The sequence below is a fragment of the Gopherus evgoodei genome, chromosome 1 (assembly GCF_007399415.2).
Source record: "Gopherus evgoodei ecotype Sinaloan lineage chromosome 1, rGopEvg1_v1.p, whole genome shotgun sequence".
Lineage (NCBI taxonomy): Eukaryota > Metazoa > Chordata > Testudines > Testudinidae > Gopherus > Gopherus evgoodei.
The window spans coordinates 241,153,448-241,177,410 of NC_044322.1; the positions used below are offsets into that span (position 1 = coordinate 241,153,448).

Genomic DNA, 23,963 nt, shown 5'->3' on the forward strand with positions numbered 1-23,963 from the left:
TCTTTGCAGTGCTCTGGTGGCACAAAACAGCCTTAAAGCCGGATGAAGTGACTATTGGAGAATTTCTCCTAAATAGTTAGATCTTTAGTAGTATACAGCTACTGTAGTGGCTCTTACCGCCACCTGCTTTTTTCTGGCTGTCATTGGGCACAGCATGAAAAAGGTGGGGTGTCTAGGCCCTCTCTTTTATAACTGATCCATAATGGTATCTGTAGTCTGTTCATTAGATTAGAGCAGTCTTTAGATTGCTCTCGTAATGGGGACTGAGCTGATTTGTAACTGGCTGCCAGGAACAAGAACGCACAAAAAGGGCATAAAACCACCTTTCCCCTACTCCTTTGGACTTGTGCTGAACACTCCTTGGCTAGACCAAAATATCAGGGCCAATATCTGTTTTTAAAGAAGGTTACAGGATTTACAATGAAACACCTAACTATCAAAGCTAAACTGCTTAAAAAGTCCTTTCACCTCAGGCTTGAAACCCATTTAGATTTGGAAATAATTTCACTTTCATTTAGAGTTCCCAAGACACTTTATACCACGGGTCAGCAACCTTTCAGAAGTGGTGTGCCAAGTTTTCATTTACTCACTCTAATTTAAGGTTTCGTGTGCCAGTAATACATTTTAACATTTTTAGAAGGCCTCTTTCTATAAGTCTATAATGTGTAACTAAACTGTTGTTGTATGTAAAGTAAATAAGGTTTTTAAAATGTTTAAGAAGCTTCATATTAAATTAAATTAAAACACAGAGCCCCCTGGACCGGTGGCCAGGACCCAGGCAGTGTGAGTGCCTCTTAAAATCAGCTTGTGTGCCACCTTTGGCACATGTGTGATAGGTTGCCTACCCCTGCTTTATACAGATGTTATTGTATTAACTTACACAACACCTCTGCTTGAGTTTGGGAAGTATTATTTCATTTGATTTACAAATAAATAAAGAGGGTCACGTAACAAGTCAATGAACTGTGAAAATAAAACCCTAGTGTTATAGTTTACCATGCAGTTTTAACCATAGATTTTAACCATATTACCTAGTTAAATTCCCTACACACAATGCACTTGCATCAGGCAAAAGATCCAAAGTTAACATAGCCATATAATGGGTTATGGTATGACTGGAACCATAATATTGCAAGTTACATAATCTTAACATTAATGCCCCTCTGCATCTTCTGTCTGATAAAATAAATGAGTCTCTCAGTGGATAAACCGTTCGTAAACAGCATTATGTATATATATATAAAATCTATAATTTGGCAATATCCCCCCCAAAGTTGCAATAAAATTGAGAGAATATAATTACAAAGGCTGATAGACAACTTTTCAACCGTCAATAAAATAACACACTTCTGTCCATAAACTTCACTACATAACTTCTTTTAGACAGTCTGGACCTTAAATTCGACCAGGATTTGTGACTGGGGCAAGCTTTAATAAATTAAAACCTTTGAGGAAAGATGGTTTATTTTAGTACAGAAAAAACTCTGCTGTAGCTGTTTGTCTTCATGCTTTAATTGTTAGCATTGTAATACATTTTTGGATGTGGCTTTGAATAATAATACCTTGCACTTTTTTAATGCCTTTAATCAAAGGATCCAAAGGGATAAAGAAGGCCAAAGATCACACTCACATCATCCACTTCTTAATTACAGATAATTATATACTTTCATTAAATAAAAATCACAATTTATCATCAAACTACATATTGGCAGGAAGATGCTGCAGTTCTCCACACCCACGTTTTAAAACATGGGCTTAGTACAAGTGTGGTAAAGCATATTCCTTAGTGCATAGAATTTGTATCTAAAAATGAAGTGTGTTGCATGTTTTCTGTTAATTCCAGTAAAGATAAGAGCTTTTCAATTATTTATATATGGGAATATCCATAATGCAGTGGTCCCCAACCTTTTCTTCTGGCAGGTGCCAGAGGAAGAACCACTGCGGAGGTGGAGCACCTGCCGAAATGCCATCGAATTTTGGTGGCGACGCCTCTCGATGACGCCGCTTGCCATCGACAAGTGACGTCATCGAGAGGCATACCCGCTGAAATGCCGCTGAAATTCTGCGGCATTTCGGCGGGTGTTCTCCCGGGGCCCAGGACGCGGGCGCATTAAGATGCCCCCACTGGCGCCGCATTGGGGACCTCTGCCATAATGGATTGAAAATGTATGGAATTAGTCTGCTTGTCTTAACTACTGTTGTTAGGTAAACATGACTGTGTGTGATTTTTCTTTAAAATAATAATAATAAAAAAATTTACACATATATAAATATATTGCTGGCGAAGTTGGAAGAACAGGTCCTTGGATTGAAGTCCCCTCAGTTTCAAAGCATAGTTAGAAGAGAAGTGCACAATGCTAGTGTGCCTGTAGCCAGGCAGTTACTGCTCCTGAGATAAGAGGAGCGAGAACAGCTGAGGGAAGCTGACTGAGTAGCTGACCACAGCTGTGGCCAGCTCAGTCAGGGCCCAGCTGGCCCTGATAAGAAGGCTGTGCAGGAGGAGCTGGTCAGAGGCTCACTCCAGGGCTGGAGTGAGAAGGGCCTAGCTGCCTGGGAGCACAGGGTACCTCAAGCAGAGCAATGCTGGGGAAGGGCAAGAGGTGCTGGGAAGCTCCAGCCTGGCAACTCCCCAGGCTGAGGCTTGTTAAAGGCCTAAGGAGGTACTGGGGCTGCAGAGGTGCAGCCCAGGGATAAGTAGAGACAGCTGGTCTAACCCCCTTGCCAGTGATGAGTAGCCATTACAGACTGCAGTCTGCCACAAAGCTGGCTAGATGATGACTGGCAGTAGCCACTGAGGCAAAGTGGGCATCGGGGGAGGGGGTTTCCCGGGAAGGGAGACCCAGAGTGTGCGGGTATTGCTGGAGGCAGAACCCCAAGGAAAGGGGCCCTGGGAGGCACATGGGGCCTGAGGCAGCCGAGACACCAGCTAGCAGGTGGTGCTCTGAGGCTGGAATTGAGCTAATTCCTGCATGACCAGCAGGAGGTGCCACACCAGTGAGTCAGCGATCTGCTACAGTGCCTCAAACCTGGCCTTTAGGGATCCTGATGGATAGTTCAGTCTCCCTGACTATTTATTCCTTGTCTTCTGTGCTGAGGTTTCAATGTGATGCAGACACCTGTCTAATAGGAACTGATCTGAGAACACCCAGTTCACTGCACACTCATCATAACTGACCTGATTTGGAAAACAAACTCCTATATGGCTCCCCTCACCTTCCAAGGATTAGATGTTGGCACTTTTCAAGCAGCTGAAATTTGTGCCCACTCGTCTAATAATTGGGGCCTGGCAGGCCTACCCCAATTGTGGGCTCAACTGTAGGAAAGTAGATAAAAGTTCATAAAACGTACCAATCGCCTATAACAAATATTGCCTGGAAAAGGTACAAATGGGAGAAAAAAGACCAGGTTAGTCCACACAAGATGCCTACTGATAAAACTCAAGGACTGTGTTGATATCATGCATGGAAAACAAGAGGCGTGTGGGACCAGAAGTCAATGTACCAAAATTGGTGTGTCAGAAATTAGGTCTAAGTGGGGAGAAGAATAACAAGAAGATGGGTTATTCTGCCCATCAGCCCTTTTGGGGTTCCTTAAAAAAGGAGACTTGGAGGGAGAACAGACTGGCTAGGGGATTTCTGGAGGTGGGGGAAAGGCTGCCTTCTTCTTGCTCCAGGGACTCTGTCCTTTGTTCATGAGCCGTGAGGACCATTGGATCTGATGACACCCAGACCTCAACACGCCTGACCATCACCGCTGTCCCAGCAAGACCTCAGCATGGGGCCATCATGTGTCACCCTGCTCTGTCTTCCCTTCCCTCATGTTTGTCCCCCCACTGCTGTCTCTCTATCTCTTTCGTCTTTTCTCCAGATCCTGAGAGTAGCCACACAGCACCAGCGTGATGGGATGAGTTGCCCCAGCTAGCTTTGCTCAGCCTCAGAGAGACCAGTAAAGCCACAGGGTCCTGACCAGACCAGCCAAATAATGTCCAGACTGGAAAAGTGAGCCTGAATAGCAGGTTTTGTGGTTTACCTGCCAAAACATCTGTCTGTGTCTGATGAGCTGCCCAAGAACATCAACAAAAAGCCATATTTTCCCCACTTTTACTATCCCATCTGTTTTCCCCTTTAGTCTGTTTTGTCAAAATCTGGAAAAGTGAGCTGTAGCCCAAGAACCTTTTAATGCCAATTCACAAGAGTGTACGGAGGGGTACGGTTATCTCCTGATTCTTGCATGTACATTCTGGTTCACCAAAGAATGTCATGTGAGGTCGCAAATGAAAGCTGGTGTCACACTGGTTATTAATATAATGATGCAATGTATGTACAGATACTGTGTAAGTAGTTGTGTATATATACTGAAAATATCTTCTTATAACCTGCAGCAAGGTATTAGTCACCAGCAGAGGTGAAAGACAGATTTTCCTCCAGACAGGAGGAAATAAATGCATCTCTCTGTCAGGATGTAAAAATTAAGATAATATGGATGTCCATTGAAATCTGATGTTAAGGAGGAGATGTGAACTCAACAGGGAAGCAGCATGTGGGGAAAACAAACCTCAGAGGTTAATCCTAGCTCTAAGTACAGACAGTGAAATTTGGGGCATATGTAGGAGGCAAAGGAGATACCCTCTCATCCTGAACCTAGGAAGTAAACAGACAATGAGTTTACTTTCGTGAGAAAAGGATCACAACTAGCCTTGGTTGAAAATGCTCCAGAAGATTTTGGACAGGAGATTAATCTGTTAGTTATGTTTAGCATCTAGAAGTCATATTATGATTTTTGTTTTACATGTAACTATTTGTTGCCGATATCCTTACTCACAATCACTTGAATCTTTGATGATAAACTTATTCTTGCTTTTACCATAAATATATCTCAGTGCGATGATAGTAAGTAAAGTGCTGATCCTCAGTTGAATCATGCAAAAGTGCTGATCCTGAGTCCTATGTAGTGTAGTTGTAGCCATGTCAGTCCCAGGATCTTAGAGAGACAAAGTGGATGAGATAATATCTTCTTTTAGACCAACTTCTGTTGGTTAGAGGGACAAGCTTTCAAGCTTACACAGAGCTCTTCTTCTGGGAAATTTACTCAGTGTCACAGCTAAATACCTGGTGGAACACATTGTTTAGCATAAGTAGTTGACATATTTCAAGGGACCATTCAAAGTGACACCTTGTTAACACCCCTCCAGTCATTACAAAGACAGGATAGCACAAGGGAATGCTTCAGAGGGACCTATTGTTAAAAAGCAAGGCAAAGTAAGGGCTGACATAGCCCGAAGGAGATGCTTGAATCGTAACAGAAAGGTTGGGGAGCTGATGTGCAGCTAAGCACAAGCCAGACTCCCTCACACTGGGGGCAGGGGTAACAAGATGACTCTCAGTGGTGCGTATCACAAGAACCATCGCAGTGACTATCATTCACAACTCAGAATTGAACAAGAGAACTACTCTGTCTTCTCTACCCGGAAGGATTGCCTGACAAAATAAGAGACTCTAACCATCAACTGCTCTCTGAGAAAGGGACTTGGATACGATTTTTTTGTTTTTGCTTTGCATAATCACTCAATTTCAATTCCAAAATATTTTATCTTGTTCTGATTTTTTTTTTGCTTGCATATCCTGATCAATAAACTCCCAAACTTTGACATTCATTTTCTAGTGTATTTGCTATGGAACTAAGCAGGCTGAGGTCTTGGCACTCAAAACCGCATATCATGTTTGACTGTTTAGTGTTGGCACAATGACTGGGTTGTGTTAACACCTTTAACTCTCTGGGTTCATTTACTCCAATTAAATTAAGACCCTACCACCCTATCACTTCTCCTCAGTGACAGTCCAGTAAATCCTATAGGTGATTATATGGGGTGGACTCCTGATTGTGACCAATTGGCTATAGCACTGGGTTTTTTTAATTGGCCTTTCAGGAGCTAAAGAATAAATGTTAATCATGTGACATGTAAGTCAACATTCACAATGTTTAAAAGGGTGAGAGCTTCCTCCTGGACCAGCATTTTTTTCCTCCCATAAACCACTTTTCCTCAAGGTTGCTGTGTTCTTCAGTGTTTACCCTTCAATCAGAAGAGTATCTGAGCACTCCCCTCATCTAAGGCTGATGCAAAAACTGCTCCATGGATAGGGCAGCCAGACTGGTACTCATATCTGTCCTGGCAGAGCTTTGGCTTCCTGCTTTCAGGCTATATCTGAGCCCTATGAGACTGGGTTTGAGATGGCTATCTCTCTGTGGATGGTTGCAGTATATCTGGCATTTGTGAAAAGATCAGTTTGTAAAATCCAGCTCTCAGAAGTTGCTATGCAAGTGTCCTGCCTTCAGATTCCGGCACCACTGAGTGGGATATTGTTTAAATGATGTATTGCCTGTAAATTAACACAGAATTTTATGGGTGGAGTTCTGTGAAAACCATTGTAAACTGGTTCAGACCAATTTAATGCACTTTATAGTAGAGAACTTTCCTGCCTGGGTAGGTGAATTTTATCCTAAAAAACGCTGGTCATATTCTATAACACCTTTGGACTCATAGCTATTACGCCAAACACAACCAAGATAGTTCTCATTCAAGATAAAAATACTATAAGTTGAAAGTGGAAGCCTGGGATGCATGTTGCTTCTCTAACTTACATCCTTTTTTGTGTACTGCACCTTTAAATTTCTAAGGAGCCTTGCTGCTGTGAGAGGTTGTCTGGTCTTTCCATTCACCGGGGCTGTTGTTACAAAGTGTCTCACACACACTGCACTGTTGCAGGGAGACTTTACACTTATTTCTTCTGTTGATTTTCTTAATCTAAGTAATTGAGACTGGAGTACATGGTTGCTCTTTGTGCATGGGAGAACATGAAAAAACCCATAATAATTCATACCTAGTATGTTGCAATAATAATTGTGTAGCTCAACAAGATGCCCAAATCCCATGTTTATGGGAAAACACATTAGGAAAAAAAGCAGTAAAGGATAAACAAATATATGAATAAAAATCCCGTGGCTTATGCATGCAATTATAAGATTTATGAAGTTAATTAAGTTGCTGAAAGAATGAATTTCTGGTAAAATGCAGTGCAATGTAAAAGTAGATTAAAACAAACTGAAGTGTATTTAGCTTGCTCCTTAGATAGTTTCCAGACTTACTTTTTAATGAGTCTTTAGATTAACATTAATATAAAGTACTTTTATTGGGGGGAGCAAGAGAAACTGGGACAACTTCAGATCTTCCATCATGCAGTGTATAAGAAATTTTGCTGATCGCAGTGTAATTCATTGCCTAATCGACTTTGACATTTGATTCCTGTTTTAATAATCATGTAAGTTGCTTTGTCTAACAAGTCCCTGTGTTCTTTCTCAGTTTCTGGAGTTACAAATGAGGTTACACACTGATCGAGTCATGCTAGGGAAAATGCAAGAGGAGAACCAGCACCTGAACCAGCGAGTTGATATGCTGACAGTTGAAGTTATGGCATTACAGAAGAAGGTGAGATCAATATAAATATAATAGAGGTGCTATGGATTTTTGAAAACTGGAAGTGGGTTAAACCACTGCTCAGTTGTTCTATCTCTGTGGCTTTGTATGGACATGTTTTCTTCTGCGCAGCACTGAGTATCATTTTACTGTGTGGCTAACATCATAATACTCTTTATTTGAATGCATTCTGAAAAGATATCTTAGCATTCTCAGTCATACGAGTTTTTGGAAAGCACTCAACTGCAATTTGTTCATCAATTTCTTTGATTGCTGAATTATCAAATAATCCAAAAGGGGAGACTGATTTTTTTGTAAAATAAGGACTGATACAATTTTAATTTTCTTTTTTAAAGTAGAATAGTGTGTAAATATTTGGCTTCACATAGCTAGGGAAAAAAATTGCTTTTATTACTGTAAACAATAAAACACGTTCCACCCCTGTGGAATACTGATTCACCAAATTACGTTCTGGTAGATTTGACATAATAATGAAAAAATTGTTTGTTAGAATATAAATCTATGCAAACAGTGTGGCTAAATTCTCATGAATTGCTCTTTGTTCCTAATGATAATGACACGCCAGCCCCCTAAAACAAATTAGACCTGGAAGATTTTTCAAGCTTGTTTGTATTCTGTTATGTAGCAACGTTCGCCAACAGATTTGAATATTTTTACTGAATTGACTGCACTGTAAAGGTGCCTTGAGAATCAATTCCTTTCTTTGTCCTCACAATGGTAACAAAATAGGCAGAGGAGTTGCAAAGTTTAGCCATGCTGCCAATGAACCTTAATCCTGAGCTGGAGGATGAGAGTATAATTTTGTCTCTGTCCCCTATTCAGTCTTTGGCCTTTCTATGGAGATATCAGTTAGAGCCAGTTGTGAAGGGCTGTGGTTTGGACAGCTGTCCTCTATAACCACAACTGTCAGCATCACAAGCCCTCATCCTCTCAGTCCCCACTCTGAGTTCAGTGTTGGTGGAGGAATAAATTTGTCCCTGAGTCAGTATTCACTCCAAGCTGCAGTGGGATAGTATGGAACATTGAACTGTTGGAGAAAGTGTCTTTTGGATGAGATGGAAAACTGAAGTCCTGATCCCTTGTGGTCTTTAACTATGTTACTGTTTGTACAAGACTTTGGATATTAACAGGGCTGGCGCAATCCATTAGGTGACCTACGGCACTAACATTTGGGGGGCGGTGACCGCGGCAGCTGGGTTGTCGGCCACCCCGGTCGTTGTCGGTATTTCGGGGGCGGGACCTTCCTCTGCCTCTGTTGGGGTCAGTATTTCAGGGGCAGGACCTTCCGCCGCCTAGGGCACCAAAAAAGGTGGCAGCATTCCTGGATATTAATCCCAGTGTCCTGAGCCAGTTGTGATGAAAGCCATTACACTCCACCTACCTACATTTATTCTACAGTTTTAATTAGATACTGTATTCTTCCTCAGTTGTATTTAGTGCTGTTAAACAACTGCTACATTTTGTCTCAGCTATGGCTGTATTATAGTGGTGGGTGAAGTTAATCGTGTCTATGAAGTGTGTGAAGCATTTTAGGACCTTTTTAGATACAAGGTGCTTATAAGCAGATAGAGTTACCATTCTGCTCAAAACACAGACGGAGACACACATTGGATGTGGTCCAAAATTATTTCCATCCTGGGGTTCATTTTTATTAACTCAAATAACAATGTAACATAAACCTCAAAGTAAGCAGTCTCTTGAGCTTGGCTATTCCATGTAGGCTTTTTCTCCTCCAAGATCTCTTTGTCTTTGCTCTAGTCCCCTCCACCTGCTAGAGGCACTCACATTTTCTTTTACACCTGGGTTGTAGTAAATAGGACCAGCTCATAGGACATCAAAGAGCTCTGCATATCTATGGATAGTTCTAACACCTGACAAGACGACTTTGCAAAAGAGTCTTCCATTTCTGTGAAGGGTCCTAGAAACTTCCATACTGTTACAGAGCTATGTGTATGTATAACATATTCAAAATATTAAAACGTTTTGTTTTTTATTTGTGTCATGTATCCATTTATAATGTATAGCCAGCCAAAATAAGTAGCCAGATTTTTGAGACAGCTCAGCACCCAATAGAGCTTGTTTGAAAATCTAGCTTAAATGTCACAGTGAAAGATGTGGGTACTGTTGTCTTGGGAAAATCTGGCTCCACACAATCAAGTATAGTCCCTCCATGACATAATGAGCTTGTCACTAATGCTCAACACTGTGCTAATGGACTTAGTCAGAAACTAGAGATCTGGCTTCTGTTCCTACCTTTCCCATACACTTCCTATGTGACAATAGACAAAACAGTGCATCTCCATTTCTCTGTCAGTAAAATAGTGATAATATCTAATTTGTAAGTTGTATCTAGATAAGCATAAAATGAGTATTGGAAAAACATGGTAGTTAAAACATATTAATGAGCATGTTTTAAAAATACACTGTGTATCCTAGTCTAGATAAATGTGTTACATTGCTGACGACTTAATTTTTTTGTTTGATCAGAAGGCACTTATATAAATGCAAAGTATTATTTCAGTTGAACTGAACTGTTTTTCCCAATTGCTGAATGAAGTATAATTTAGGGCCTCCGTTCCAAAACTAATGTTGTATTCTTATTTGTATTGGGTTTTTTTAGGATAGAGCAGAGAGATAGAAGCTAATTTTTAAACATTTATTGTCCATTCATTTTAGCATTAATGTACATCTGGCAAACCAATACAGTCCAATTTAAAATGACAAAAAGACTGCTAGAGAGTTCTCAGAAGCTTAATACATCTGTGCTTTTAAAAACTTCCTCTGTAATAAAGCTATTATACATGGTGGGTACAAACCAACAACTCCCTCCTCCCCAACTAACTATTCTCACTATAAATATCAAGCCTGCAAAATCCATCTCACTGAGATTTATGTATTGCTTTGTTTCCAAGAATAGTCTTATAGTAAGGGTGTCAGCTGTTCTGTCTCCGGTTTACACTCAGGCTCCATTAAAAATCATATATTGGATGCCCATCAAGCTTGAGGTCCCTGTGCTTACTGCATAGCTCAGAAATGAGACGTCTGGTACTGTACTTGAAAGCTACTGATAAAATACTTAACTATTTCAGATAGCTTGCTCTTCAGTCCTTCACTATACTCTGAAATGCTTTCCAGTGTGTCATTGTGGAATGCACATGCACTTCCAAAGTTCCTAGCAACAGTCAAAAGCAATCAGAGGCGGCTATCCAAAGGGAATAGCATCTTTTTAGACAGCTAGATTTCTTAATCAAAGGCAGATGCGGAGACCATTGCAAAGCAACTGGACAAAGACCTTATTTCCATTGCTTTTCTGTGAATAGTGTCCAGTGAAGGGAAAAGATATTAAAAATTGTGAGATGGGTAGCAATCTTGTGTGTGCATCCTTTCAGATAAGGACAGCACCAGCTGTTTTTATTGTCAGAAAACCTTTTATCCTATTAGAATTGTCTCTTGCAGCCTGACCACACTGCTTTTTTGATTCAGGAACCATCAGATGTTTAAATCAGAAGGACACTCACTCCTTCACTTTCTGTAGGAAGCACTCACCGTTTATTCTGGGTGTTGTCTACAGTTTACCAGTCTGTTAGAACTGGGGATCTGCACAGGCAATTTAATAATGAAGAAAGGAAGGTTACTGCAGTAACTGGAGTTCTCTTGATCTATTGTGTAGTTCTACATGGCTTGTCCTTCCTTTTCAGCTTCTTTGAGGTTAAGTTAGCTGAAGTGTAGAAGAATGGAAGATGATCGCAGGGCATGTTCCTGTTACTACTGCATCTTGAAGTGGTAGATCCATGTTTCATATGTATATCGGTTCTCTGCAACAGTCATACTGCTGTTGAGCTATTCTGTTAACCACAGCATATTAAGAAAATATTTAGAAGCCAATTCATGAGAGAGGAAAGCTAAGTAACATTCCTAAGATCTCTTACACTCAGACACTCAGGGCAAGGGAGATTATACCATTCAATGGGAATGTCCCTGTGTACTTGAAGGAATAGTATTCCCAGCTTTTTTCCTTCCAGTACTCTTCTTTTAGACGTGCCAGAATAAAAGAGTGATAAGAAACCCAATTCTGTGCCATGCAAATTCCCTTCCCTTTATGATCCCAGAGGATTAAAGGAGGGGAAAAAGCACATAATTGTCATTTTGGATGTGTTCCCAAGGCCACTGAAGTCAGTAAGAGTGGTTTTTTTTTTTGACTTTGGGGTTTGGATCAGGCCCTTTGAAGAGCATCAATTTGTCACACACTTGGGTCCATTGCAGCAGATAGGTGACACAATTTAAGGAAAGAAAGCTGGACAAGAGATACCCCAACGGGTTAAAGGTTGTGGATAAAGGCTAACCTAGAGTGCATGTAAACTAAATCAAAGGAGATTATTGTGGAGCATATGATTTGTGGTGACTAAGGAGTGGTTGTGTGGTCTTAGTGTTTTAATTCAGTGGATGTTCTGAGTATACTCCAGGTGAGCAGAGGATAGTGAAAGGTTATAGCAGGTACGAGTGATCTTTGGATGACTAGGGTTGGATCCTTAATAAGTAAAAATGGGGTTTGCCTTGACACTGTCAAAGGCTAAATTCTCTGCATGTTTTTTGCTACCTTTTGGTTTGTGGTTGAGAAGAAGACAGTCTAACCTTGTGCTTCAGATTGTGGAAATGTTTTTTATTTTGTGTTTTATTTATTTATTTTTTACATTGGAAATATGAGAGAACCATGATGTATGTTTTTCATTTTAATGTACATGTATCAAAACCTACATTGATTCTTTTTTTCTTTTTTATTATTTGTTGAAGAAAATTTTTTTTTGGTAGAAATCATTTTTTCATTTTTTAATTTACAAACCAATATATACAAAAGGCTTGCAAACAGCAAAATAACAACTACAGAGGAAAATGTATTTATCAATTTCAATGTGAAATGATCAAATATATTTAGACAATATTCTTCTGTCTCCTGTGGAGAAAAGTTTCAAGCTGCCATGTTAATACAGCGTGTAATGTAGTGTAGCAATATCTTTTGTGGACAAATTTGTTGCTATGCTCTGATATCACAGTGAATGTGATGTCACAGTAAGATCAGATACTTGATACAGGTTGCACTTTCAAATTAAATGTAGACATTTCAAAGGCAATAAACTCCTGTAGACCTTGATTCATGTAGAGAGAAATCGTTGGCTCATCAGAATGGATAACCTCCAGTCAGTAAGTGTTGCCTTTGTAGAAGATATGGTAAAGGCAGAAAATGTACATTCCTAATAACAGCCTAAAGCTTTTTAAGGTTGTGCATGCTCTGTACAACTTAATTTATGTATTGAAATAATAGCTGGGGAGAAGTTTTTAGTGGGAGGGAGAGTTCCACCCCTTGTATAGGGATTGGGCAGGAAATCTGTCAGTCTCATGCAAGATTTCTAGTGGCATTTTCTACTTGCTAGAAACCAGGAAATATATGACCAATCTTTATGTTGGTATCTTATTACTCTTACTGTCCAGAACAAGGAAGTGCAGAGGCATGTGCAAATTAAATGGGGGAAAGAATAATTTTTTTTTTAAACTTGCTAATCAGTTTGGATTCAGGTCTGATTTTGAGTTTGGACTGGTTCCCATCATATCTGAGCTGGCTTGCCCATCCCTAGGAAAGTATTAAGCTTAAAAAAAAATTCTGGTATTCAAAACTTTTCTGGGTGTAGTTGATAGATTTTAAGGTTCAAACTCTTAGATTTGTGATTTCTCATTTAAAGTTGAAAAGTCATTACATTGTTAACTGTTCTTGTAAGATTCTTACCTTTTACATTTCTTCATTGCATTAACATGACTTGTACTAATATGTATAAACACTGTATTTAGAAAATGCTACCATTGCATGTAGCTACATATATCAGTTAAACAAACAGCCAGCCATGGATACATAAAGATAAAGCTAAAGTTCAAACCAAACATTCAGTATTTATTCAATATTATATCTGTCTTTCCTTTCCATTCCATTTTTATCCATCTTATCTACAGGGCCGGCTCTAGCCATTTCGCTGCCTCAAGCATGGCGGCACGCCACGGGGGGCGCTCTGCCGCTCGCCGGTCCCGCAGCTCCGGTGGACCTCCCGAAGGCGTCCCTGCGGGAGGTCCACCGGAGCCGCGGGACCGGTGGACCCTCCACAGGGACGCCTGCAGGAGGTCTACCGGAGCCCCCTGCCGCCCTCCCGGCAACCGGCAGAGCGCCCCCCGCGGCATACTGCCCCAAGCACGCGCTTGGCATGCTGGGGCCTGGAGCCGGCCCTGCTTATCTATCAATCACATATACTGATATAGATATGGTTTGTGTGTGTGTGTGTGTGTGTATATATATATATATATATATATATATATATATATATATATATATATATATATATATATATATATATATATATAATATTTTATTGCTTTACATCTGAATCCCCTTGTCCAGAAACTTCCCTTATACATTAGGAAAACCAGCCATTTCCTCAGGAGAGAGAGAGAAAACTGAAGATCTAAATAACCATTACAACTTTGAGCTCACCCTTTTAGGCATCAGTCCTACAAACTGCTTCATGCAGGTGGACTCCTGCTTGTTAAGCCATTGAGGTGCCCTGCTGAAGGCTGTGGAAATCCATGCAAATGCAAGGGTCTGCCAGCATGAGGCAGGATTGGGGCATTAGTTATTTTTAATGCTACTTCTTTTTATACCGAAGTCTTTCATGAAGATAGCCTTTGCACATTAACTTGTTTTTACCAAAAGGACTATAAAATAGCCGAATACAAAGTGGTAAGTAACAATCAGCATAGATTTGTCAAGAACAAATCATGTCAAACCAACCTGATAGCTTTCTTTGACAGGGTAACAAGCCTTGTGAATGGGGGGAAGAAGTAGACGTGGTGTATCTTGACTTTAGTAAAGCTTTTGATACTGTCTTGCATGACCTTCTCATAAACAAACTAGGGAAATGCAACCTAGAAGAAGCTACTATAAGGTGCGTGCAAAACTGGTTGGAAAACTGTTCCCAGAGAGTAGTTATCAGTGGTTCACAGTCAAGCTGGAAGAGCATAATGAGTGGGGTCCCGCAGGGATCAATTCTGGGTCTAGTTCTGTTGAATATCTTCATCAATGACTTAGATAATGGCATAGATAGTATACTTATAAAGTTTGTGGACGATACTAAACTGGGAGTGGTTGCAAGTGCTTTGGAGGATAGGATTATAATTCAAGATGATCAGGACAAACTGGAGAAATGTTCTGAAATAAATAGGGTGAAATTCACTAAGGACAAATGCAAAGTACTCCACTTAGGAACAATCAGTTGCATACAATCAAAATGGGAAATGACTTCTGAGGAAGGAGTACTGTGGAAAGGGATCTGGGGGTCATAGTGGACAACAAGCTAAATATGAGTCAACAGTGTAACACTATTGCAAAAAAAAGTAAACATCATTAGCAGGAGTGTTGTAAGCAAGACACAAGAAGTAATTTTTCTGCTCTACTCCACACTGATTAGGCCTCAACTGGAGTATTGTGTTCAGTTCTGGTGCCACATTTCAGGAAAGATGTGGACAAATTGGAGAATGTCCAGAGAAGAGGAACAAAAATGACTAAAGGTTTAGAAAACATGAGGGAAGACTGAAAAAACTGGGTTTGTTTAGTCTGGAAAAGAGAAGACTGAGAGGGGACACGATAACAATTTTCAAGTACATAAAGGGTTGTTACGAGAAGGAGGGGAAAAAATTGTTCTTAACCTCTGAGGATAGGACAAGAAGCAATGGGCTTAAATTGCAGCAAGGGAGGTTTAAATTGGACATTAAGAAAAGCTTCCTAGCTGTCAGGGTGGTTAAGCACTGGAATAAATTGCCTAGGGAGGTTGTGGAATCTCCATCATTGGGGATTTTTAAGAGCAGGTTGGACAAACACCTGTCAGGGATGGTATAGATCAGGCCTGCACAACTCATAAAGCAGCGAGGGCCACATTACTACAAAGAAAACAGCTGAGGGCTGAAACCCCCTGGCCCTGCGGAAACACCCCCCGCTCCAGGACCTCCTGGCCCAGCGGAAACACCCCGCCCCAGCACCGCCCAGCCCTGCAGAAACAAACCCTCCTTCCCCAGCGCCGCCCCACCAAAACAGCTGTGGGCCAAAAAGGAAGGTTTGAGGTGGGGAGGTGATACTTGATTTTAAATCAACCAGGAGCTCCCAGCTGAAGAGGAGGCTAGGAGCCCAAAGGGCCCGGGGCTCCGGCAGCTGGGGGAACCCGGAGCTTTGCAGGGCTGGGGCAGGGATTTAAAGGGCCCAGAGCTCCTGCTGCTGAGGGGAGCCCAAGCCCTTTAAATCCCAGCCCCAGCCCATCCACTGGAGCCGCCAGAGCCCTTTGAATCCCGGCCGCAGCTGTGGGCAGCCCAGAGCCTTTGAATCCCATCCACGGCTGGCAGGGCAGGCTTTAGGAAGTGCGGGGCCCAATTAGAACATTTTCGGCGGGGCCCCGGCAGGGATGACTGAAAAAAAAAAGCCTTTCATTTCTTAGCAACTGGTTCCCTATGAAAAGTTCTGCTACAGTATGTATTTTTTCTACCAATAGGGTTACCATAACTCCGTATTTTCCTCCCGGATGGCGATTTAAGAACCAAAAAGCCTGACATGTCTGGGAAAATACAGATGTATGCTAACCCTACCTAAAGTTCTTTTTTAAAAAGATGGGTCTGAACTAGAAATGAGCTCCACCACACCCTGAGGGTGTGCTGGGGTGCACATGTGTGGGTCCCACTCCCTGAGGGTGTGCTGCTCCCTGCCCACCTCATTGAAGCAGGTGTGCAGGGTTACTTCCCTGGGAACTGCAGGGCACCAGTGGACATGGGACTGGCTGGAGGTAGGGTCTGGCTGCAGGCTGGGCAAGGAATATGGGGCAGGCTGGAGACGGGGTGTAGGGTGGTTTGGCTGGCTTCAGGCAGGGCCATGGGGGGGTGCGGCATGGGTTGGCAGAGCTGGAGACAAAGGAGTGCGGGACTGGCTGGCTTCAGGTAGGGGGGTGCAGCAGCGGCTGGCTGGAGACGGGCTGGTGCAGGGCTGGAGGCAAGGCAGGGGGTGGGGCTGGCTGGAGATGGGCTGGCTGCGGGCAGTGGGTGCAGGGCTCGCTGCAGACAGGAACTGGTGCAGGCAGGGCAGGAGGTGCAGGGCTGGTGCGGGCAGAGGGTGCAGCAGGGGTTGGCTGCGGACAGCTGGTGCAGGTACAGGGGGTACAGCCCATCCTGTATGGTGAGTGCCCCTCCTCCTGCCTTCCCCACCAGGGTAGCAGCAGCAGCTTGGGGCTCAGGAGCTATTTAAAGAGCTTGGGGCTCCCCTGCTTCTACCGCCCCAGCCCTGTAGATAGCCGAGGGAGCCCTGGGGAAGTGGTGGAGCTCCGGGGGCTATTTAAAGGACCAGGGCAGCAGAGGTAGCTGGAGACCCCCCCGCTACCCCAGGGCTCTGGGAGCTATTTAAAGAGCCTGGGGCTCCTCTGCTTTTACCATCCCAGCCCTGTAAATAGCTGAGGGAGCCCTGGGGAAGCGGTGTGGGTTCAGCGGCTATTTAAAGGACTGGGGCGGCAGAGGCAGCTGGAGCCCCGGCCCTTTAAATACCCCTGGAGCTCCCCACTACCCCAGGGCTCTGGGGCTATTTAAAGGGCCCGGGGCTCCCCTTCTTCTACCCCCCCCAGCCCTTTAAATAGCCACGGGAACCCTGGGGAAGTGGTGGGGCTCCGGTGGCTATTTAAAGGGCTGGGGCGGTAGAAGTGACGGGAACCCCGGGCTTTTTAAATAGCCCCCAGATCTCCACAGCCCTATCCCAGGGCTCCAGCAGTGGTGGTCTGGTGGCAATTTAAAGGGCCTGGGGCTCCAGCCCCTGCTGGGAGCCCCAGGCCTTTTAAATTGCCCCCTGGGGAAGCTGGGCCACCCCGATACAGTGCACTGGCTTTTGCCGGTACACCGTACTGGGGCTTGGGCGCAGGGCCCTCTTAGTTGCGGGCTGATTCAGGGGAATTGGTTGAATTGGCCTAAAGCTGGCCCTGGTGGCTGAGATTTAAAGGGCTCTGGGCTCCCCACTGCTGCGGGCAGCCCAGAGCCTTTTGAATCCCTGCCGCGGCTGAGATTTAAAGAGCTCTGAGGTCCCCGCCACTGCGGGCAGCCCAGAGCCTTTTGAATCCCGGCCACAGCTGGGATTTAAAGAGCTTTGAGGTTCCCCCCCGCCCCCGCTGCGGGCAGCTCAGAGCCTTTTGAATCCTTCTAGATGAGAATTAAAAGCTAAAATTGTGATCACAATAGTGCTTTTTCCCTCTCTTTATGTCTCATCTTACACACTTGTGCAGACTACCTAGGACATTGGTCACAGTGAAGGGTGAGAGAAGGCACCACAGGTGGGCGGACAGGGAATGGGTGTCATCTTGAATCCCACTCTCTACACTGAACAGCTCAACCTGAGCTGGCATAGACTGAAAATAATTTGTTGTTGACCAAGGGTAGTAGCAGGTTACTCCCTCATCTTTCCTCCCCCCAGAGCAAGAGGAGCAAGGGAATGAGTTTGTGGTCCTAGCTCTTTCAATAAGAAGCTAATAAAAGATGAGGAATAGCTGTTCAACAATGTTACTGAGGCAAAATACTGGAATTATCAAGAAACAATTAGAAATATCCTTGAAGGAACTGAAGTATCATGATAATTTGTTGCTCTGAGTCAGTTTGTTCCTGGTTCTGCTTCTGGAATGGTGCAGTTACAAGCTGCCCTTTATGCAGGATATCAGCATCTTTTCTTTTCTGAGGGAGGCTGGGCAATGAAATATCTGTGTCAGCCTGACATTGTTGAGCCTTAAGTGAGCCAATAAAGTACAGATAAAACATGAGTTTTCATCTATCTTTTTGAGCGGAGGTATTAATAGACCAAGGAGCCTGTAATTTCATCTGTGCTTCTCTACCCCTTTCTTCTGTTACAAGATGATATCTTGTATTTCCCACTCTTCTACTTCCTGATTGATGTTGCTGGGACCCTCTGTGTTGCTGCTGGGTGTTGGAGAGCTTTATTCTCGGAATGAATGACTGCTCCCTGGTGAACCTCTTGTTTGGCCATATGTTGACATCCAGACTATTTCTGACAGCTATTGCAGCTACCCAGTGCTGCTGGCTTCCCCCTGCCCCCGCCCTCCGCCCTTATATAGTCTAATAAAGCAAGTTTTAGGAAATGTCAAAAAGCATGATTATTAGAGCTGGTGGAAATTTTTTAAAATGAAACTTTTTTTTTTGTTTAAAAAATAGGGGTTTGTCAAAATGAAATTTGCCATTAAAATGTTTTGCTTTTGATTAACATATTTTGCTTTCATAGAGAAAAAGAGAATTTCTTAGGTTTTGGTGGCTAAGACCAACAAATTTAAAGTTTTCAGTTTTAAAAATTTGACATTTTTGTAGAAAAGAAATCATCTCTCAGCCACCTCTAACGACAATAATGTTTATCTGACCTCCTTTTTGAGTGTGGAATCATTCACCATGAAACAGCCCATGTTCTCTTCTCTTATGGAGAAACCAGTAGCAAGGGGGAAACATATTTGAGGACCTATAAGCCTAACTCAGGCAGTTCCAGTCAAGTTACCAACACTGATAAAATACATTAAAATGATAGCAATCTCACTCAGATTTCCAATGCTGTCTAATAGCAGAGCTGATTCTTGCAGTCCTACTTTGCTTCACCCAGGGGGATCCCAACAAGAGGACCCAGTGGGACCCCATCTATGCATAGCTAGCAGTTCTATTTAAGAGTGACAACAGCGCCATTAGCTGAATGAAGATACTTGAGACCATGACACATTCGTTTTGCAGAATCTTCGTACAGTGGTTTTCTGATGGCTTTTAAGATAATTCTAGTCATCACATGATAATGGTGAAGCTCCCTCTCACCTTGTGGGCAAATCACTGATGAAACAGAGGTGCTTCCACCGAGAGACATTTTACTTCAAAGAGAAGGGCCACAATGGAATCAGAATTGTGCTAGCTACAAAAATCCTTTTATAATGCTCAATCCTGCAAGCAGCTGAGCACTCTAGCCCGATCCACAGAAACACTTAAACACTGGCTTAAATTTAAGTAGATAAACAATCCCATTGACATCAGCGGGACTCCTCATGTGCATAGCTCTATGCACATGCTTATGTGTTTTGCTGCATTGGGCCAGAGTACTTAGCACCCTGCAGGATGAAGCCCACAGGACCTGATCCACCACCTTTTCTCATGTTGAGTAGAGGGGAAGCTTTGCAGTCTTCACTACAGTGGATACCACCAGGCACCTTCTGTAATTGAAAGAAATAAATCTGTCTACTATATATTTACTCAAGGGAACTTTCCATCTCTTGAGTTAGTTATTCATTTAAAACCAATATAAATATGTTTTTTTTTTAAAGGCTGTGGAGGGGAACCTTGAGATGTGTTTATCCAAGAGAGGCCTTCTGTGATGTTATAAATAGGTACGATGTCTTAAAGAGCCTGAAAACATACTGTACTTATCTTTAGGTTAAATATCCAGTTTATAATTACAGGCTTCCTTGAAAGACCTAAAAAAATGAAGTTTATAATTAGAACTCTTTTGGCATCTGCATGGCCTGTAAACAGATACAGCCGGCTTTCACAATCAAACACATGAGGAAATGAGGGCATCCAGTGCAAGCAAGCCAGTGCCATGACAGCCTTCTCCAAGGAGGAAATTATTTTCATGAATGAGCAAATGCCTATAAACACGGCAGAGATAAATTTAGCGTAAATGTTGTATCATTCAACCAAAAGTATTAAAACTCTGGGGGCATGGTCTAGTGGGGAGGGCATGGGACTGGTCTGGCAGCATTAGAAGTGTGTTTTATTCCCAGCTCTGTCATTGACCTTGAACAAATCACTTAACTACTCTGTGTTTCTATTTCCTCTCCTATTCTTTGTCTGCTTAGACTAGAAGCTCTCCTAAAGGGAGACTGTTTCTTAATATGTGACTGTACAGAGCATACTGCAGTAGGCCTGATCTCAGTTTTGGCTTCTAGGCAGTAATAATATAATAAAAATAAATAAAATAATAATAAAACTTAATATTTGAAAAGGCTGACCAGATATACAGGATATGTTTTTTTCCTCCCTTGGATCTTTTCCGGTAAATAGTTGCTTCAGTTCCTTAGCTCATTATGTCTACATTACACACCTTTTAGTGGCACAGCTGTATCACTGCAGCTGTGCCGCTGTAAGGTCTCCATTGTAGCTGCTCTATGCCAGCGGGAGAGAGCTCTCTCACTGGTATAATTAAACCACCCCCAACAAGCAGTGTCAGCCCACCAGCGCTTTGGTCAATGAAAGTTTTGTCGGTCAGAGAGGTGTGTTTTTCACACCCCTGACCGACAAAAATTTTACCAAGAAAAGTGGTAGTGTAGACATAGCCTCAGAAAGATAGTTACCCCTGTGATGGGGCAAAGCCAAGATGGCTACAGTAAAGTACTGAGGAACAGGAATGTTAGCCCCAGGCTAAACAAATCCCTAGTACTATGATAACCAAATGGCAGTTGCTCCAGGTTAATCAAAGCACCTGGGGCCAATTAAGATCTTTTTAGAAGGCAGTGGAGATAGCTACATTGATTAGAACACCTGCAGCCAATGAAGGCAGGCTAATCAGGGCACCTGGGTTTAAAAAGGACCTCACTCCAGTTGGGGGGGAAGAGCTAGAGGAGAGGAAGTGCATGTGAGGAGCTGGGAGCAAGAGGTGCAAGGAGCTGAGAATGAGAGGGTGTGCTACTGGAAGACTGAGGAATTATCAGACAATCAAGCATTATCAGACACCAGGAGGAAGGTCCTGTGGTGAGGATAAAGAAGGTGTTTGGAGGAGGCCATGGGGAAGTAGCCCAGGGAGTTGTAGCTGTCATGCAGCTGTTACAGGAGGCACTATAGACAGCTGCAATCCACAGGGCCCTGGGCTGGAACCCATAGTAGAGGGCAGGCCCGGGTTCCCCACAAACCTCGCAACTCCTGATCCAGCACAGGAGGAGTTGACCCAGACTGTGGGGAAGATCACTGAGGTGAGCAAATCTGCCAATAAGCGCAGGACCCACCAAGGTAAAGGAGGAATTTTGTTACATCCCCCCATAGTTCTGCATCTAGTGGTGTAAATTTTCCATAACAAAGAGAGTCTGTAAGGCTCCAAATAAGGCAGCACAAAACTCTTTTTCCTGGTGGAGAATGGGAAAAGATCTGTTTGGTTCATAAAAAGTTTCTCCCGTAGTGCCTGCATATAAAGCATGTGACATCACAATATTGTAGCATCTCTAGCTCCAATCCTGCAAACACTTAATGCATGTGCTTCACTTTAAGTGCTTGACTAGTTTCCCTGAAATGACCTTGAAGTGAGACACCCGCATAAGTGTTTGCAGGATCAAGATCCATGCTGATTATCTTTTCTGTGGGTGAATATGGTGCCTTTAATGAGATGGAACTGTGTTATTCCACCTGGTGGGAGGGCCTAACCCTTAGGTCTGCCCAGTTGTGGAGGAAGGTGCACTTACTATACAGTAACTGTGGTGTACGCCCAAGTCAGTGTAGAGAACTGGCTGTACTCCACCTATGGAAGCTCATCCTTTCAACTTGTCAGAGTGGTAGAAACTCCACAAGATGATTAGAGTCTGTAGGCCAAACTAACCCAGAAGTTGTGCTTGCGATATTACCAAAATACTGAGCATGAGGCGTAGGAAGGAAATGGACACTTCTGTGTCCAAAAAGTTTTTATATGTGTAAGTCCTGGATTTTCTTAGTTGATCCATCATCTTGTTGATTGTCACCATGCCCTGAAAGGTACATTTTGTGAAAGTGTGTCATTGTGTGAATGTTACCTCTTCAGTCTGTGTTTCTTACACCCACACAGCTTGTATCATCTGTGACAATATCATGACTGTCCCCACAGCTCAGTGAACTTTGTGCTTACTGAAATACCAGTATAGTTCTGTGGCTGATGGTACAGCACCTTGAGAATCAGATCATATTTTAGTCGCTAATGCCTCACTTTGAGTTTGTTCAGAAGAGAGTCTGGTACTAGCTCTTGTGTGAAGACGCTAATAAAAGACATGGAATGGCTGCTCAACAATGTTAGAGGCAAAATGCTAGAATAATCAAGAAACAATTAGAAATATCCCTGAGGGAACAGGAGTGCTATGAAAGGACAAGATTCAATGAGACAAATGACCTTTACTTGTTTCCAACAAAATCTTATGTTCTATTACTACTTATGGGGTTAGCAAATACAGACATAAATCTGTATGTGTGAGATGTTAAGTAAACGATTGCTCCAGTACCACAGTGCTGAAAGAAGGAATGTGAGGCTGTATTTGGATGGTGAAGCTGATAGAGTTGGGCTTCCAAAGAATCTATTCTTTAATGGTGCATTTTTCAAAGGCAACCTATTGTTGGTAACTACTCACAAGCATGGAAGCATGACATAACCGTCTTCCTAACATTTAATGCCCTGACATGTTGTAGGGCATTGTGGGAATGAAATGACAGGCCTGGACTGCTGCCTTCTAGTGGGGCCTGTGAGTTCTTGTGACTGCAAATGGAAATCAGGGTAAAGACTGATGAGCATTTTTGGCTTTGTGTCAGTGATGTTCCCTTTTCCACATTCTGCTGATTCCTGAAAGCCAAGTGAGCTGGCACAAGCACAGCAGAAAAAAACCCAACAGAGTCAAGTGAAAGGAATTTCTTAGTGACCAATGTAGGCTTAACATGGTTATTTTATTTAAAGGATTTTTCTCCCTCCCTGCCCCTTAGCTAATATATCCAAATTAATGAGATTAACAGAAAAAATAACAATAATTCATAATCAACTAAAAAGACAGTACAAAAGCCAACATTTCCATTATGTGCAGACTTTGCATTCTTTATGGCTTATGCCACTAATTAAATCTTCCTCATACAATGTAAATTGGAAGACGGAGGCTATAGCTTTAACTGAAATTTACCAAATATCAAACTATTTCCCCTTGCTGTGAAACACAGCTTCATTTTCTCAGCAAGGAGTTTGTTGTACAGCTGATGTTGGCTCCTGTTTCATCACACCCTACTAGCTGAAGGCCAGGGTGTGGATGGGCCCTCACTCATCTCTTCTCCAATCAGGACCTCAGCTGCTTCGACTCCTGGAGAAAAACCATGGCTACCTTTGTACTAAAGAAACAGCCAGTTAACTTCAAAGCGTAGGTATCGTGTTTTCCCTGTGAAACTGACTATGCTTATACCAACCTTAAGCCTCTGAGCATGCCCTGTGTAAACTAGTTCTGTATAAAAGAGGCAGTATTGCCTACTGGATAGAGCATCAGATTGTACTCAATAGACCTGGATTCTATTTCTGATTCTGCCACTGGTCTGCTGGGTGACCTCTGGCAAGTCACTTTACCTCCGTGTGCCTCAGTTTCTCCATCTTTAAAATAGGGGATAATGATACTAGTCTACT

At 42.7% G+C, this 23,963-nt stretch overlaps 1 protein-coding gene across 10 annotated transcripts in view; it reads left to right on the forward strand.

The window, feature by feature from the left end:
* The window catches only part of LMNTD1 (lamin tail domain containing 1), a 303,257-nt gene that overhangs the window by 65,536 nt on the left and 213,758 nt on the right, over nucleotides 1-23,963 (forward strand). For all 10 annotated transcript variants that reach the window (XM_030541043.1, XM_030541092.1, XM_030541054.1 and 7 more), the window contains one exon: nucleotides 7,358-7,483. In XM_030541043.1, the coding sequence (XP_030396903.1) occupies nucleotides 7,358-7,483 (126 nt within the window). The remainder of the gene's footprint in view (nucleotides 1-7,357; nucleotides 7,484-23,963) is intronic.